Source organism: Pseudophryne corroboree, chromosome 5 (assembly GCF_028390025.1).
Source record: "Pseudophryne corroboree isolate aPseCor3 chromosome 5, aPseCor3.hap2, whole genome shotgun sequence".
Taxonomy (NCBI): Eukaryota; Metazoa; Chordata; class Amphibia; order Anura; family Myobatrachidae; genus Pseudophryne; species Pseudophryne corroboree.
In genome coordinates, this window is record NC_086448.1 from 662463677 (window position 1) to 662481600 (window position 17924).

At 39.9% G+C, this 17924-nt stretch overlaps 1 protein-coding gene across 1 annotated transcript in view; it reads left to right on the plus strand.

The window, feature by feature from the left end:
* Positions 1 to 16507, plus strand: part of SNTG1 (syntrophin gamma 1) — a 1036287-nt gene extending 1019780 nt beyond the window's left edge. The window contains exon 22 of the mRNA XM_063923704.1: positions 15988 to 16507. Within this exon, the coding sequence (XP_063779774.1) occupies positions 15988 to 16143 (156 nt within the window). The 3' untranslated portion in view covers positions 16144 to 16507. The remainder of the gene's footprint in view (positions 1 to 15987) is intronic.
* Positions 16508 to 17924: the final 1417 nt, after the last annotated feature.

The window sequence follows — 17924 nt, forward strand, 5'->3', positions numbered from 1 at the left end:
TCAGTGAAAAATCTAAAGTGTCCAACATATTTGCTATACATAGCTGATGCCGATAGCCAGGATGCCTAAAGTGTTAGCGACAAAGAATATTATTTTATAGATACCAAGGGAAAAAATAAATAAAGATTGTGACCAGTTATACATCATAGGGATAAAGAAGAATTTAGACCGCAGTTCAGAATAGATAAAGAAGTTGAAAAACAGCTCTTTGGAGGAACACAGACTTTTAAAGGACAATGACTGGAAAGGAACAGAAACACAATATCTCAGTTAAGAATAATGCTTCAAAAAGGAGTTGTAGAGATATTGGTATTGACAATCTACAAAGGAGAGTCTTCAATGACCGACTACAGGTGTTCCTTATCAAATTAATATATTCCAAATCATTTTTTTATTAAGGCCTTTTGGATTGATGGTATCCAGTTCAAACATTCACTTTGCTTCAACTTGAAGAAGCTTGCCATCCCTATCTCCACCTCTTACATTTCCTTGGGACGTAGACATGTGTTGTCTGTACACAAGTTTTCCTCATGAAGACAGCCTACGGGCCATGAAGGAATTTCTGATGGAGGAAGATTTGAATTTTCTGGATGTGGATCTAGTTAGGAAACTTTTGAATCTGACATTGGTATAAACTTTTTCCTGTTTGACGGACAGTAATATCACCAAAAAACTGGATGTGCAATGGAGAGCAATGTCTACCCATCATTTGCAAACATTTAAATGTTCAAGGAAGAGAGATCTATTTTTTTTGATGATCCGAATGTTGCCAAGCATATACTCTTCTTCTCCCGATACATAGATGACTATTCATCTTATGGATGGGAGGTACGGATGCCTTTATGCAACTATCATCAAGGGAGAATACAAGAGACTCAACTATCAAAATTACCTACTGTACCAAGTGAGTGAGTGATCCTTGAAATACCTGGATGTACAAATTACCATTTCTGTAGGCAAGATTCAACAGGATTATATATCAAACCAATGGACAAAAACACTTTATTACGGGCTAACAGCCACCATCCTAGAGCTCTTAAAGTAGTTCTACTCAGATCTCAGATGATTAGCTCCTCAGGAATCATCAGTGATTATTCCACATTGGAAAATGAACTGGACAAAATGGTAATCAAATTCCTAGAGAGAAGTTATGATAACAAAACCTTATATAAATACAAAAATGAACTTTTGTTAATCCCTAAGAACACTCTCATGACAACTAAATTTAAGACACAGGACTCTATAGGGCCTTATGACCCATAGTAACTACTGACAGGTCCTTGTACAGCCTTAAACATAAGTGCCCCTTAGATGTTTTACAAGGGGTAAAAACATCAAGAGCGTACAGTAGTTGTCCATACTGATATAACAGGATTCCAAGACAAGCTGAATAAAGTACCTTCTTACTTAAGCAAGAGTCTGGGATGTTATAAATACCCTAAGTGTACCACCTGTTCCAATATGATAACAGGACCTTGATTTATTTAAACATCTAACATAAAGAACTCTTGTATAACATCAGGCACATCTTAATATGCACTTCCAACCTACATCTATCTATCTATCTATCTATCTATCTATCTACAGTGTGTGTGTGTGTGTGTGTGTGTGTATGTGTGTGTATATATATATATATATATATATATATATATATATAAAAGGTAATTCGTTGAACTTCCACATAAACCAGCACGCCATAAGTAGCAGAAATTTCAATTCATTTAATCCATATTGATTTTCCAAAAGTGCAATGTGCAAACATAGGCATGGATAATAAAATGATACTTAGCAGTTCAATGCATCAAATTGAGTGGCAGCTCCAAATAAATATATACATATATATATATATATATATATATATATATATACATTGTATAGACTCCACTCCAACTAACAGAAAAAGATGCTCCGATGCCCTCTTAGGTATAACTATATCATAGATAAATGCAGATCTTAGTGGCATTCAGAGTCTGTGACTGTAGTATACAGATGCAGCCACACTCATTGTGGTTGCATCTTACTGCTGTTGTGCCTTTCTAGGCGCGACTGTGTGCATGTCTGGAACATGCATGCATCTTAGATGCACATGTGTCCTATTCGCATGAATGGAAATGGCAAATGCCGCAGCTCGGCATATAGCCCACAACATACTGTATGGTACCTTAATGGCTGGATTATATTCACGTGTGATGGCGGCATTTGTGGATTTGATGCATTGCACTGTTTGTCCCTGACAATGGGCTGTGTGCTGGATATAGATGTAATAAAAGTTTTGATTTACTAGTCTCAGTCTCCTGAGTGTCAACTAACACATATATATATATATATATATATATATATATATATAGAAGCAGTCAGGAGTCCGGCTGTCAGGAACCCAGCAGTCAGAATACCTTTGCCGGGATCCCCGCACTAGTATGAATGCCAGCACTGGCATCAAGAAAGGGAGTAAGATTCTGGTGCCAGAATTCCTGCAATTGGGATCCTGAATGAGGACAAACCAATGGCGCTGCAGAAAAAAGCCGTGTGGGCAGGGGGTTAGGTTTTGCCTGCATACCGGGGGGTTAGGCTGCATCCTGAGAGGTTAGGTTTAGGATGTGGGGAGGAGGGATTAGGGCTATACGCAATGCTGAAAAGGTCGGAGACAATTCCATACATCGGATACTGGTCGCTTCTGCCTCAGATACCGATTATTCTGATACTCGACCATCCCAGAATACTTTTTAGGCCAATCAACCAGCACCGGCCTGCCTCCCACCGCAGGATGCGCAGACCGCACCCAAGGAGGTGGGGAGATACGTGGCATAGGTGCCAAGACAAAATGCGGACCTAGTCTTTAACCTGTCCAGTAAACCACTTGATAAGGCATCTTTGAATTTGCTATCTCCAGGACTTTCTTTTGTCCCCACATGTCCACATAAATCATTTGATACGGCTGTAGACATGTACAAGTTTGGCTGCAAACTTAGATTATGTGAACACTTCCCCACTGGTGTTGGTGATGCCATAGCACCTTTTCACCGACCCTCTGTTTTTAACCCACCCTCCTCCATCTCAAGCATCAAAACATTTGTTTGTCTAGTTGAACAGGACATTAATTCTGTTTTACCCAACATAAATTTTGATAATCTTTCCAGAGCCGAGAGGCAGGCATTAGCCACGCTAAAAAAGGATACTACTATTATCATCGGACCCGCTGACAAAGGAGGAGCAGTCGTGGTGCAGGATTGGTCTGATTATCACGATGAGATCTGAAGACAGCAGATAATACTACATATGTCTGTCTTAACATCAATCCTATCCCGAACTTTAAAGCTGTGGTTGAGTTTTACAGAAGGGCTTTAGATCACATTGGATCAATAAGAACACTTTCGAATTCCTTACTGTTGAGCACCCAGTTTGTCCTATCATATACACCCTCCCTAAGATTCACAAAACCCTCTTTCACCCACCTGGTAGGCTGATTATCTCAGCCAGGAATTCATTATTGCAACTGTTAGCAATTTATGTGGATTCCTTTCTACAGCCCATAGTACACCAGAGTGATAGCTATATTCATGACACTGCTGATTTTTTATCTAAACTCTCCAATATACATCTGACAATTGACACCATCTTGTTAGCCACTATGGACGTTGGCTCTTTGAAGAAGAATTGCACGCACTTAATAGTGCCCTCAACCAATATCCCCCTATGGGTCCTCCAATTGGTTTTATATTGGAATTGGCGGAACTTGTCCTGAAATACAACCACTTTGCCTATCAAGATAAATACTATGTACAACAGTCTGGTTCCGTAATGGGATCTAACCTGGCCCCTGTGTATGCAAATATCTACATGACGGCCTACGAACAAGCACATATTTTTCCAACATACGGCTCACAGATTTTGTTTTACAAGCGTTTTATTGATGACGTGTTTATCTTGTGGAAGGGTACTACTGATACATTTAATAAGATGGTGATGACACTAAATACTTTGGACAATCCTTTCAAATTTACCCACCAAATTAATGACCACCATATCAATTTCTTGGACATCACAGTGGTTCTCGAGGGTGACACAATCCACACCAAACTGTTTCGAAAACCTATGGATAGAAACACTTTACTCTTAGCTACTAGCCAACACCCACCAGCCCTCAACACAATTTACCTATCTCACAATTTTTGAGAGTGATGCGGAATAATTTCAATGAGGTGATGATGGAAGGACAGCTCCAGTATATGTCACTACGCTTCCTTGAACGTTGTTATGACAGGAAAACAGTCCAACAATGCCTACGGAAGGCTAGATTAAAATTTGACCCACCAATACCAATTCCAAACTCTTTTCCGAAACCAGATCATGTGGTCTTAACAAATACTTATGACAATTTCTCTAACAAAATCAGCAGCTCTCTCCGGCATCACTGGCCCATTATTGCCACCGATGCACATCTTAGGTTAAAGAAAACTTACCCACCCATGATGGCCTACCAGAAAGCCCCTAACCTTAAACAGCTTTTGCTCAGACCTATGGCCAGTCCGAGCAGGCCAAACACAACTACATGGCTGCATGAGAGGATACCTGACTGCTTTAAATGAACTGGATGTACTACCTGCAGGAGCATGTTGACAGGTCTTACATTTCCACATGCACAATCTGGGCGTCCCATCAATATTAGCTTTAAACTACACTGCACTATGGAATATGTCATCTATATCCTCACTTGCTCATGTGGCCTCTATTATGTGGGCATGACGGCAAGGCGCTTCAGGGACCAGATGGCTAACCATCAGACTTCTATACAGCAGGCATTAGAATCAGTAGCAGCTAAACAATCTGTGCCAAGACACTTTCTGTCCCAACAACATCAAGTCTCCAACTTACGATGTAAACTTATTGACTGGATCGCTCCACCACCTCATGGAGGTGATCGAACACTGCTGCTGCGGATGAAGGAGAGCTACTGGATCTACCGGGTAGACACCATTGCACCTAGAGGCATGAATGAAAATAACCCATTATCCATCTCCCTCAAGTAATACCACCCTTGAACATCTACCCGACATAGCATTGAGTTATATACTCTGTTAATCCTTCTCTTAGTCTTTATATAGGAATATATTTTTCTAAAAGGATATATCTCTTTATAGTTTGATATACTAGTGACATCATGCTTGTGTCTACTCTTCATGAGAGTACCATTTGGTCATCTGATATTGCTATAAGTCCTTTGTCTGATTTTGAGACTATTTTTGGGTCTTATATCCATCTACACCTATGGATGTAGTAGTAATTCTAGTGTGGATAATTGGATCTCTTCTCTTTGCTACATTTATTTATTTATCTTTTCATTCAATATATCCTCTTATCCAGTTGCTATTTGATATAGGTAGATATTTAGATTAATACATTAATATTATCATCATTACCCTATATTGCTGTATTTCTGCTACATTAATGTGTGTTTTTTTGTGTGTACTCTACTCCCAGGCTCCTATTATACCTTTTTTTGTATATACAAGGGGTCTTATCCCTATGATTTGACCCCAATGGAAAATTGTGACTATCTCTGTGCACCATACTATATCCCTTCTACTATGGGCAGATCCTATAGCTACTTAGGCACCCACATAGCTGATTTTGGTTTATGCTTTTATATTGTATATTTTAGTTGCCATAACAGTATACTATAAGGAATTGATGGCTGTGTGTGATAGCGCATTAACATGGCAACAGAACAGCGCTCCCGGTGACCTGGAAGTCATGTTGGCGATAGCGCTGGCGGAACACACAGACCTGTAAGCCAGGTCTAAATGCTGTTCACGCCTCGCTGCTTTATCACCTGGCACACTAAATAGCGTGGAATCTGCTCCATTTAGCAGACTACTATTATGTCATTGTCTGTACATATGCACCTCCGTGGACAATTCCGGTATTGACTGGAAGTAACGTTTGCTTTCCAGCTCTGGAACGCATGAGCCGGGATTGGAGGGTGAGTTTGACGCCAAATACTGATTTGTACAGGTGTATAACAGGGGCCTGGGAGGCACCATCCAGGTGTCCAGTTCCATATAATTTACTGTTGCTGCACTGTTGACATTTGTGACTCTGCTAGACTTGCTGTTACCTTGAAAAAGGTACAAGAACAGTACCAAAACGTTGGTGAGAACATTTTCTGTGAGCATTTCACTTTTTTGGAACTGATTGAACTATTACCACGATTTTGGCAAATAAAGAGATAGAGAGAGATAGTAAGAACAAATAGAATGCAGCGCTACTTGAAGGATAATATCTCAGTAGCGGTAGATCTATATAAACAGTACGCAGAGAAAAAGGTCTATACTCATAAAGCTGTCCACATAAAAATACTCCCTATTTTGTTGCGGGCGTTAGCCAGCCCCTATGAAAACAGTATGGGTAAAATACAGTTCAAATTAAAACATAGAAAAGAAAGGTATAGGGGTATCGGCGACCAATGGTGTATTATGTTAAGACAATAATTTCTTATGATATTATAGAAAGGTAAAAAAGGTAAAATAGGTAGCCAATATGTAAGGTAAAAAAATTTAACAAAATTTAAGACAATTATAAGATATAACAAAAAATTCTAAAAAATAACAAAATTTGAAGCAGAATATAATAAAAAGGAGGTAGATATTATCTTAGTGCAGGAGGTCAGTGAGGGACTCCAATGTGTTTCGTACTTAGGACTTCATCAAGGGGTAACAGTACAATGGGACTGGGCTCATATTTATACCCCCAATACTCAGGTAACTACTGTAGTTGTGACATCACTTCCTGTTTGTTAATTACAATCAGCGTAGAAATATTCAATCTAGGACCACAATGTGGATATATAAGTAATAAACATAGATATAATATAATCAGTTAGAATTTCTAAAAAAAAACTACAGTAGTAACAGTTTGGATAAAATACATGAGTAAACATAAGTCTCTGTATAACTGCGGTATTTCTGACACACTTACGGTCTCCCTCTTGCCCAATAGTGCATGCGCAGTACTTCCGCTCCACTTCCAGATGGTCGGGGCGCTTGCGCTGAGCTTATTGTGGCTGGGAGGCTGGAGTGCATATCGCCGAGATCTCAGAAGTTCAGATGGGTGGAACGCATCTGGAATGCATTGCGTTTCCTGTATGTTGTTCCCGTAGATACAAGCAATGGGTGGTAGTCATATTTCAGTAGCCAGGGACACTTTCTAATCCAGAGATCTTTTGCATCAACCAGGATAGTAGCTCAAATCGGGCATATATATTAAAGAAAAAGAAGTTTGAATAAGTTAATGATATAGGAGCTTTTTTTGTATATGAAACAGATATAAATTGAGGTTTATATATAAATTATATAGATAAAGTCAAAATTAAAAATAATAGAAACCAAATAGACATGAGTGATAGTGCTTCACAAGCTATATGTCAATTATGATACTTTTCTATTATTGTTGATAAGTATAAAGTTCTTTAAGGTGCTTTTAGATACAGTAGTGCCTCTTACAGGTGCTTAAAATTCATATAAAGTTCTTAAATGTAGTGTTTATGAAGTGCTTTTATCACTTAGATTAGTGCTTAACGCATTATTAAGTAGACTGTCATTCCTTATTTTACAGTACCTGATCTTCCCAGGTGGTCTGCCTTCCTGGTACTGATCAGGCCCAGACACTGCTTAGATTACAAGATCGGGTGAGCTTGGGTGTCCCCAGTGTGGTTTGACTGTGGTATTGTCCAATGACATTATATCATAAAAAATATTTTTAAGTGGTGATACAAGATGGCATAACAGAGACAGTTCAAAAATTAAGGATAAGCAGTGCAGTATTTTAGCGCTGTTTGCAAGAATCGGCATTGGCCCCCCCACCTACGCAAGACAGGAGCAGTGCGCGCCCCAGGCGCGCAAAAAATATATAGGGATGTGGCTTCATGGGGAAGGGACGTGACCACAAAATAATGCCAATTCATACTACGGTCCATAGAAGTCTCCTCTCCATTATTCAAATTACGCTGCACAATAGCGCCACTTCACCAGGTAGAGCCCCTTATTACACATTACAGCAGACGGCATGCCTTTTTACACATTACGGCAGACAGTGTCCCCCTTTTTACACATTACGGCAGACAGCGTCCCCATTATTAAACATTACAGCAGACAGCGTCCCCCTTATTAAACATTACAGCAGACGGCGTCCCCATTTTTACACATTACGGCAGACAGCGTCTGCCTTTTTACACATTACGGCAGACAGCGTCCCCCTTTTTACACATTACAGCAGACAGCGTACCCCATTTTACACATTACGGTAGACAGTGTCCCCCTTATTACACATTATAGCAGACAGCGTCCCCCGTTTTACACATTACGGCAGACAACATCCCCTTTTTACACATTACGGCAGACAACATCCCCTTTTTACACATTACGGCAGACAGTGTCCCCCTTATTACACATTACAGCAGACAGCGTCCCCCTTTTTACACATTACAGCAGACAGCATCCCCAATTTTGCACATTATGGCAGACACCGTCCCCCTTATTACACATTACAGCAGACAGCGTCCCCCGTTTTACACATTACAGCAGACAGCGTCCCCCTTATTACACATTACGGCAGACAGTGTCCCCTTTTTGTACACATTACAGCAGACAGTGTCACCTTTTTACACATTACTGCAGCCAGTCCACCTTTTTACACATTATAGCAGGAGAGAAAGAGAGAGAGAGAGAAATAAAGAAAGAAAGAGAGAGAGAGAGAGAGAGATACTTACTCTCCCTGCTGGCAGTCAGGCTCCTCATGCCGGCAGAGATCCCGGGCTGCCGCAGCGGAGAAGGAGGAGGAGGAGGGAGGAGGACTGGAGCCGCAGAAGCGCTATGTCATTGGTAGCGGCGCCACTGCAGCTGTCCCCTCTCCTTCCACATTGGCTGCCCGCTGCTGAGAATGCTGGGATGAGGGAACCGCATCCCAGCATTCACAGCAGCGCCGGGCAGCCAATACAGAAGGAGAGGGGAGTGCTGCGGCGCCGCCGCTACCAATGACATAGCGCTGCTGCGGCTCAAGTCCCCCTCCCTCCTCCTCCTTGTTTGCCTCCGGCGCGGCTGCTGCTCTCCCTCCAGCACGGTGCATGGCACACATCAGACGGCATGTAATGAGTCAATTTGACTCATTACATGCCGCTGGCCGTGCGCCCTCAGAGTAACTGCGCTGTGTGCCAGGCACACCTGGCACATAGGTAGTTACGGCGCTGAGGATAAGGGGGTGGGAAGGGGCTGTTAGGGGAGGTGTGAGAGGGGAGTGGGGTGCGGTGAAGTGGCTACAGAAATAAACATGGAGGAGCTTCAAAAGGTTTCACTGTACTCATCAGAAATCGCACTTTACAAGAAAAGTGCAATGTCATAATTATCATTGAAGTATGCTGGATGTAGGGTTTTTAATTGGATGATCCAATACATTTCACATCTTGAGAGTTTAGTTGCGATTCTCCCCCTCTTTCTCCCAGTTTAAGAAGTTCAATTGTCTTAAACGTCATGTCCTCAGAGTTTGTATTATGCTTTGCAATGAAGTGCCTTGAAACTGTGTGGCTGGCCACTTTATTCCTGATGTTTCGGACGTGTTCTTGGATCCTCATCTTAAGGGGTCTTTTTGTCTTTCCCACATATTTCTTCTTACAGGTCCACTTCAACAGATATATCACTGAGGTGGTATTACAGTTCATAAAATCCTTAATCTTATATTCCTTATTATTGTCCATGTCAATGAAGGTTTTTATATTATTATGAAGGAACTATTCAAATTGGTTTCATGCCGAATTGCACAGGATATTACAAGTGCGTTGTAAGACATATATGTTACAACGACCTGCTTGGCGCGAGTATATCCTTCAGATTTTTGGACTTTCTGAAGATAATCTGTGGCTGTCGGGATAATATATCCTTCAAAACTGGGTCCATGAGCAAAATACCCCAATGGTTCCTGAGGGAATTTCTTACAATTTCCTTGTGTCTGCTATAGGTGGTGATGAAAGCAACTGAGTCCTTTTTGTCATCCCTGGTCTTATACTCAAGTAGGCTGTCTCTATCTAAAGATCTAGTTTTTTAAATGGCTTCATTTAAGATGTTAGAGGGGTAATTCTTCTCCTCAAATCTATTCCTGTACACTTCCAGCTGGTCTTTACAGTCTTTTATTGTAATACAATTTCTTTTTATCCTCTGGAATTGTGAGACGGGAATGTTATTCTTCCATCTTTTCAGATGGTTGCTTTTATAATGCAGGTAACTGTTCATATCAACCTCTTTAATAAAGTTGTTTGTGTTGAACTTACCATTCTCACCAGTTAGTACTTAATCCAGAAATTCAATGGATTTTCTGTTGGTGTTAGACGTAAAAGAAAGATTCATATCATTGGTGCCTAGAATCTCTAAAAATTAATTACAAGTTTCTAAGGTGCCATCCCAGATAATTAAAATGTCTTCAATGTAGCACCTGTAAAAAAGGATGTTGTCTTTAAATTGGTTTAAGTTATAGATAAAGGAATTCTCCCAGCATCCAATAAAAAGGTTCGCAGCATTGTAAATAAAACTAGTTCAAAAATTTTAAGTAATTGTGGCTGAAGATAAAATACATGATATTGCATATAAAAACCCAGTAGATGGTGGTCAGAGATGGGTCATGATTTAGGAATTCCCTACATGTTGTTATATCCTTATAGTGTTCAATGCATGTATACAGGGATTGTACATCCACTGTAGCCCACATATATGTGTCCTTCCATTCCACTGTTTTTGAGAGGTTCAGCACTGTGGTGGTATCTTTCAGGTATGAAGGTAAGTCCTTAACATATGTTTTCAAGAAGACATTGTCATATTCCAAAAAGTTGGATGGGAGTGAATTAATGCCCGCCACTATGGGTCTTCTAGGCAGGTTACACAGAGATTTATGAATTTTTAGCAGAAAATAAAAGATGGGGGTGATGGGATTGGACTTCATTAAATATTGGAATTCCTCCTAGTGATGAAATCATTACGTAGGCCATGTAGGAGTAATGTTCTAAGTTCTTCAATATAACTCTCCTTTGGGTCACTTGGTAGCATGGTATATGAATTATTGTCTCCTAGAAGTCTGAGTTCCTCCTTATTATAGAAGTCACGGTCCATGACTACCAATCCTGCCCCCTTGTCAGCTTGTTTAATGACTATTTCGTTATTCTTCTGTAATTTTTTCAATGCTTCACATTCTCGGTTGGTGAGATTCTTTTCCTTAATTGATTTCAAATCTGTCTCACATAGTTCTTTCTTTACTAGGTCATAGAAGATGCTCATGTTGCATCCTTTAGATTCTAATTCTTAACATAATACACCATTGGTCACCGATATGCCTATCCCTCTCATATATATATATATATATATATAGGTATATATATATATATATATATATATATATACAACAAATGGATACAGAGTGTGCTAATATTACAACTGGTTGAAAATTGATCAGTTCCAGATTCAAGGGCGGGACTCCTCTTGAGTTCTTTTCCCCTTAGGAAATTCCTGATTTGGGCCTTAACGGTGTGAGCTCTTGGAGGAAAAATTAAGGCAAAGGGATAGTGTACAATAATTGATAAACCCTACGTGTTTCGTCCACTTGGACTTCTTCAGGGGTAAAATATGTCTAAAATAAAATAGAAGATCCATAATAGCTGACAACGACCAGGATCAAAAAGATTAAAACCAAAAAAATAAGGTCTGAAACCTCCTCCTGATATGGCTTGAAAAACTGAATTGCATACAGGACCAGTGGTATAAGATAACAATCCAGTGATTAACACTTGAATCAGTAGTGGCTCTTGCCACGGGCAAGCAGGCTTTTTGCCCGGGGTGCCACTACCCTGAGAGCACCGCCGCCACCGTGGCAAGATCCGCTGCTAATCTATCCTCACTCCCTCCCCGCTCCCTGGCTGCAGCGAGCGCTGTGTGCGCCCGCTGCAGCCGGCGTCGCTGACAGACACTATAGGTCAAAATTGACCCCTAGTGTCAGTGCGGCGCTTCAATGGGAGAGACGTCATGACGTCTCTCCCATAGAGAGGAGCCGGCGCCCGCAGACAGCAGCAGCAGCGGTCCGGAAACAGAAGCGAGGCTGGTAAGTATTGATTGTTTTCTGTTTTTTTAAGGTTTCACAGCGGTGCTACTAATGGGGGCACTACTACAGGGGGCACATACTGGGGGCACTACAAATGGGGGCACAGCTACATGGGGAAGATCTACAGAGGACACATACTGGGGCAATGCTACAGGGGGAATAGCAACTGGGGGCACAGCTACTGGGGGCAAATCTTCAGGGGTACAGCTACTGAGGGCAAATCTACAGGGGGCACAAGTACAGGGGGCACAACTACTGGGGGCAAATCTACAGGGGGCACAAGTACTGGGCACAGCTACTGAGGCAAATCTACAGGGGTACAGCTACTGAGGGCACAAGTACAGGGGGCACAACTACTGGGGGCACAGCTACTGGGGGCAAATCTACAGAGGGCACAAGTACTGGGGCAGAACTACTAGGGGCACAGCTACTGGGGCAAATCTTCAAGGGGGCACAAGTACAGGGGGCACAACTACTGGGGACACAACTACAGGGGGCACATACTTGGGACACTGCTACAGGGTGCAAATAAACTGGGGGCACAGCTACAAGGGGCACAGCTACTGGGGGCACTACTATAAGGGGCACTGCACTGGGGGCACAGCTACAAGGGGCACTACCAAAGGGGGCACTACTACAGGGGGAACAGCTACTGGGGGGAAATTAACTAGGGGCACAGCTGCTGGGGGCACAACTACTGGGGGCACAGCTACAGCAGGGCACAAGTATAGGGGTATAACTGTGGGCACGCCCTTTCCCTATGAAGAAGCCACGCCTCTTCCCTATGAAGAAGCCACACCCCTTCCCTAAGAAGAAGCCACGCCCCTGTTTTGAGGCATGCACCAACTGTATTTTACCTGGAAGGGAGGGGGGGGGTACAGGAAACTTTCGCCCCGGGCGCCACAAGGTCTAGAACAGGCCCTGACTTGAATGTAGTATTGATTCAGCACACCGACTGAGTGTATGTTTGCAGCATCCAGGAAAGGATGATTATCTCCTTTCCTGCAAACATACACTTAGTCGGTGTGCTGAATCAATACTACATTCAAGTGTTAATCACTGGATTGTTATCTTATACCACTGGTCCTGTATGCAATTCAGTTTTTCAAGCCGTATCAGGAGGAGGTTTCAGACCTTATTTTTTCGGTTTTAATCTTTTTGATCCTGGTCGTTGTCAGCCATTATGGATCTTCTATTCATTTAAATGGTGGCGTACTGTTAATTTTATTTCTCAGGGTTTCAGTCAGCCAATACCTTTATTGTCTCAAATGAGAATCGTTTCTCAGATCTAAAAAGTTCTGTGAGATATATTGAATTCCAGCCGATCACGCTTATATTACAAATATTCCTAGTGGGATTTATTACATCTTAAAACTTCTAGATTCATATGTGTTACACTGGATTCCAGTAGATTATGTTTGCAGTATAAAGCATTCATTGTGGAATTTATCTCATTATAATTTTAGACATATTTTACCCCTGAAGAAGTCCGAGTGGACGAAACGCATAGGGTTTATCAATTATTGTACACTATCCCTTTGCCTTGATCATTCCTCCAAGAACTCACACCGTTAAGGCCCCAATCAGGAATTCCCTAAGGGGAAAAGAACTCAAGAGGAGTCCCGCCCTTGAATCTGGAACTGATCAATTTTCAACCAGTTGTAATATTAGCGCACTCTGTATCCACTTGTTGTTTGTTTCTATTTCTAAGATCCTACCGACAGGGGCTTTTTCAGTAGTGCTGCTGAATTTCAGCGCAGGAAGAGTATTTTTGTTGTTTGTTCTTTATATATATATATATATATATATATATAGATAGATAGATAGATATAGATATATATATATATATATATATAACTATTCAGGTGCAATGCCAGTGTATGCCACTTTGTTAGAACCAATATGTTCGAGTAAATGAACAATAATTTAGTCCTTTATGCAAGTCCAAAAAGGTCCATGTTAAGGAGCCTAGCAAAATCCACCAGTATGAGACGGAAAAGCTACTTTTTGTCAAGCAAACCAACTCCTTTAACCTGTTAATAAAAAACAAGGGCACATCCTAGTGCAGTAGAGCAGTAGAAACACTGCATGTCTAGAAAAGGGGGCATGAGTGAACCCATACCATTTGCACAATAGTAAAATAGCTTATCTCATGTCTTTAATGATGATCCTCACAAGTTTGCTGACACTAATGGGACTTTTTCAAAAGTTTAATTGGAATCCAGAATACATAAAAACGGACATACAAAGTGTAAACCAGTTTACAGTATCAGAGCTTTAAACAGCTAGCAAATGCTCATACATTTGTGAAAGTGAAAAACAGTTTATCTGAGAGTTAGCATTCAGCAAAATGTCCAATGCATGTCATCAAGGTGGAACTATGTCCTCTCCTGTAGACTTCCTCAGGAGTAATGAATTAGCCCTGAACTTCTAAATAAGTTTGGCAACAGTGTTCAGTGTGTTCTTTCTGTGTTTCTTGTTAAAGTCCATTGTAACCTTGTGAAAGCTTCTTGATCCGACCATCATAAAGATTTCTGTACAGTACTGTATGTACTTCTTTTGATATATGCATTCTTAAAAGGTATCTGCATTTTGTGAATGAAGTATGCTAGGAATAAATTTACATTTTGTTAAAAAGTTTTAATTCTCCCTATACATGTATATGGAATTTTCTCATTGTATAGACATTTTTGTACCACCCTATATATTCCAACATATTATTGTTGTTTTTTTATCACAATTCAGTCTGTCATTGGTTTCAATTTTCTGATATATCTATCCAATCTGGTGGGAATAAAAATCTGGTTATATATGGGAGCAGATGACAATCAATCATTTGTTCCCAAATGCTGGAAGATGGACAAAAATGACTGGATAAATTAGTTAAATCAAACTGAGTTTACCAATTTGTCTGAATGACCATTATCTGTTTTCCAGTGTTTGGGAGCAAATTATCAGTTGTCATTTGCTCCCATATATTACCAGATATTTGTTCCCACGAGACAGATTGGGCAGATAAATCTTTGTGTGTACCCATCTTAAAAATCAGCTCATTCACCCAGAGGAAGTTGCAAATTTTATCTTCTACTATCGCCCATGTGTGACAATGGAGACAATGGGGGTAATTCCAAGTTGATCGCAGCAGGATTTTTGTTAGCAATTGGGCAAAACCATGTGTACTGCAGGGGAGGCAGATATAACATGCGCAGAAAGAGTTAGATTTGGGTGGGTTATTTTATTTCTGTGCAGGGTAAATACTGGCTGCTTTATTTTTACACTGCAAATTAGATTGCAGATTGAACACACCCCACCCAAATCTAACTCTCTCTGCACATGTTATATCTGCCTCCCCTGCAGTGCACATGGTTTTGCCCAATTGCTAACAAAATTCCTGCTGCGATCAACTTGGAATTACCCCCTATCTGTGGTCTTCAATGCATTACTGCATAGTTTCCCAAACTCTGCCATTGCAGTCCAGGTTTTAAGGATATACATTTTTGAGCACGGGTTATTTAATTAGTACCTCAGTAAATTTGATTTAACCATATGGTCTCATGATTAACCTTAAAACATGGACTGTAATGCTGGAGTTAGGGAATTTCTGCATCACTGAAAAGAAGTTTGGAGTGTCCAGAAAAAAATGTTTTGACACAATGACAACTGTATTTTAAATATATTTAGTTCTGATAATCTCCAGAATTTTAAAATTTTTGCTGTCAATGCTTTTAGTAGATTTTATATACAAGAATTTACTTTTTTTTAGTTGTATTTAAACATTATCATAAAATAATTAGGAGTGACATTTTATTTTTCTGTTTTTTTATTAATTGTGATTTTTTTTTTGTCCTTTATCTACAGGAGCTGGAGTTTTCCAATCTGTTTGCTGTTCTTCACTGTATTCATTCATTTTTTGCTGCTAAAGTTGCTTGTTTGGACCCTCTTTTTGTTGACAGCCAGGGAGCTGCTTCGGTATCAAATTCTAGTGCTGCACCACAGCGGGTGTTTGTAAAATGAAGTATTCATCTTTAAATGTCCTAAAGAAATGCACTCGTCTACTGAGGATACTCAAACTGTGAATGAATATTTATTCTACTCGGACAGCCTGGAATTGGGGAACTCTAACTCAGGAGATCTGAAAGGTTGCTGATTTTATTTTTTAAGCATTAGAAATATATTATGGGTTCAGATGATTACCCATTGAACAGTCCAGGACATATTACGGTGCAGCGTTTGCTGGAAACTCAAGGACGTACCTGTATTCATTACAACAACCCAGGATAACAAGGACAATTTTTTTTCTGTGTTTCAATGTTAGTGTTAAAAAACATATACATAAAAATAATAAAGACAAAATATGGCAACATGAATTTAGCACTTAATTTTCTAAAACTGCAAAACTAAATTACCAAAACTGAGATGGTTCCTACAAGTACTGTACTTTGTCATTGCAATATATGTTGGTAATGTAACAAGAGAAGAAATAATTATATAACAAACCATAGTGACATAGCAAAAAAATACTATTGAAAACTCAGACCGAGCACCCATATTATATTGCAATTTTGACGATGGAATATAAACTGTTATCCGTACTTTCATTTTATGTTCTGATGTTAACTCTCAGCACTGTCCCATTATTTTTTATGTTCCGAATTGTGTTACCATTTTCATTTATTTTTACACATTATTTTATTTCTACAGTACTTGAGGCATAAAAGCCATAATACAGACATTTGATAAAATGTAGAATGTTCAGCTGCTTTAGTTAACAATCAAACATATGTTTAGTGATTCTCAAGCAGAATACTTACAGTGTTTATGTGTAAGCTGCTTAAATAATCCTTTGTAATTCAGCTTGTGCGGATTGACCAAAGGATGATTATTTCTGTTTGATCCATACGTGCTCTTTTGAATTACCAAAAAACTAATTTTTTGGGTTAGAAACAAGTCCATACTTCTATTTGTTCTAGCTTTAACGTGTGATGTTTTATCTGCCTGTTGTAAAATAGCAGCATAAAATTACACATGTACAGTAGGACCTCATCAATAGTTGGGCACAAAATGTACAGAAAATACATATAAAACATATGTTTGCATCTGTAATTTGAGAGAATCTATCTTAAAACATGTCCGGATTAAAATCTAGTGTATAGATGTGTCTGAATCAAAGATAATGCTGTCAGCATAATCAACTTCTTATCCAGGCCAAACTGTTCGAATGACTTGGTGAAGACGCTGATAGTAATGACTGAATATTTCTGGCCTGGTTACAACTAAATCACATGGACAGCGGCAAAATCATGTTATTCTAGTCATTTACACCATAACAGGAAAACAAGCTGTGTCCACTTGGTATGGTAGGAACAAGTAGCAACCTATTAACATGGGAATAGAGCCTCTTTCTTTAGGCTGCAAAACAAGTTCCCTCTAGAAGGCTATCAACTATACTGAGAAGTGTTGGTATCTTCCCAGTGCCCCTAGGTAGGAGGTAATAGGAAAACGATCCAGAATAAGAAATGGCAACTTTGCCATCCATGTGGTTCCAAGTCGATGGGAATGCATTCACTAAGACACTATTATTCTATTATTGTATAAATAAATACTATAACCACAGTATGGGGATAGCTTAAAAAAGAGTGCTTGTTGTACCCTCACTTAAAAATGAGAACCAGACCCACCTGTCTAGCAGTGGCTCTGGTTACTAAATCATGTATATTTTTTATAATAATGAAAGATTCAGCAGCCAACATCATCAACACACAAACTTGCTCCAGTCCTATTAATGCACAAAAGAT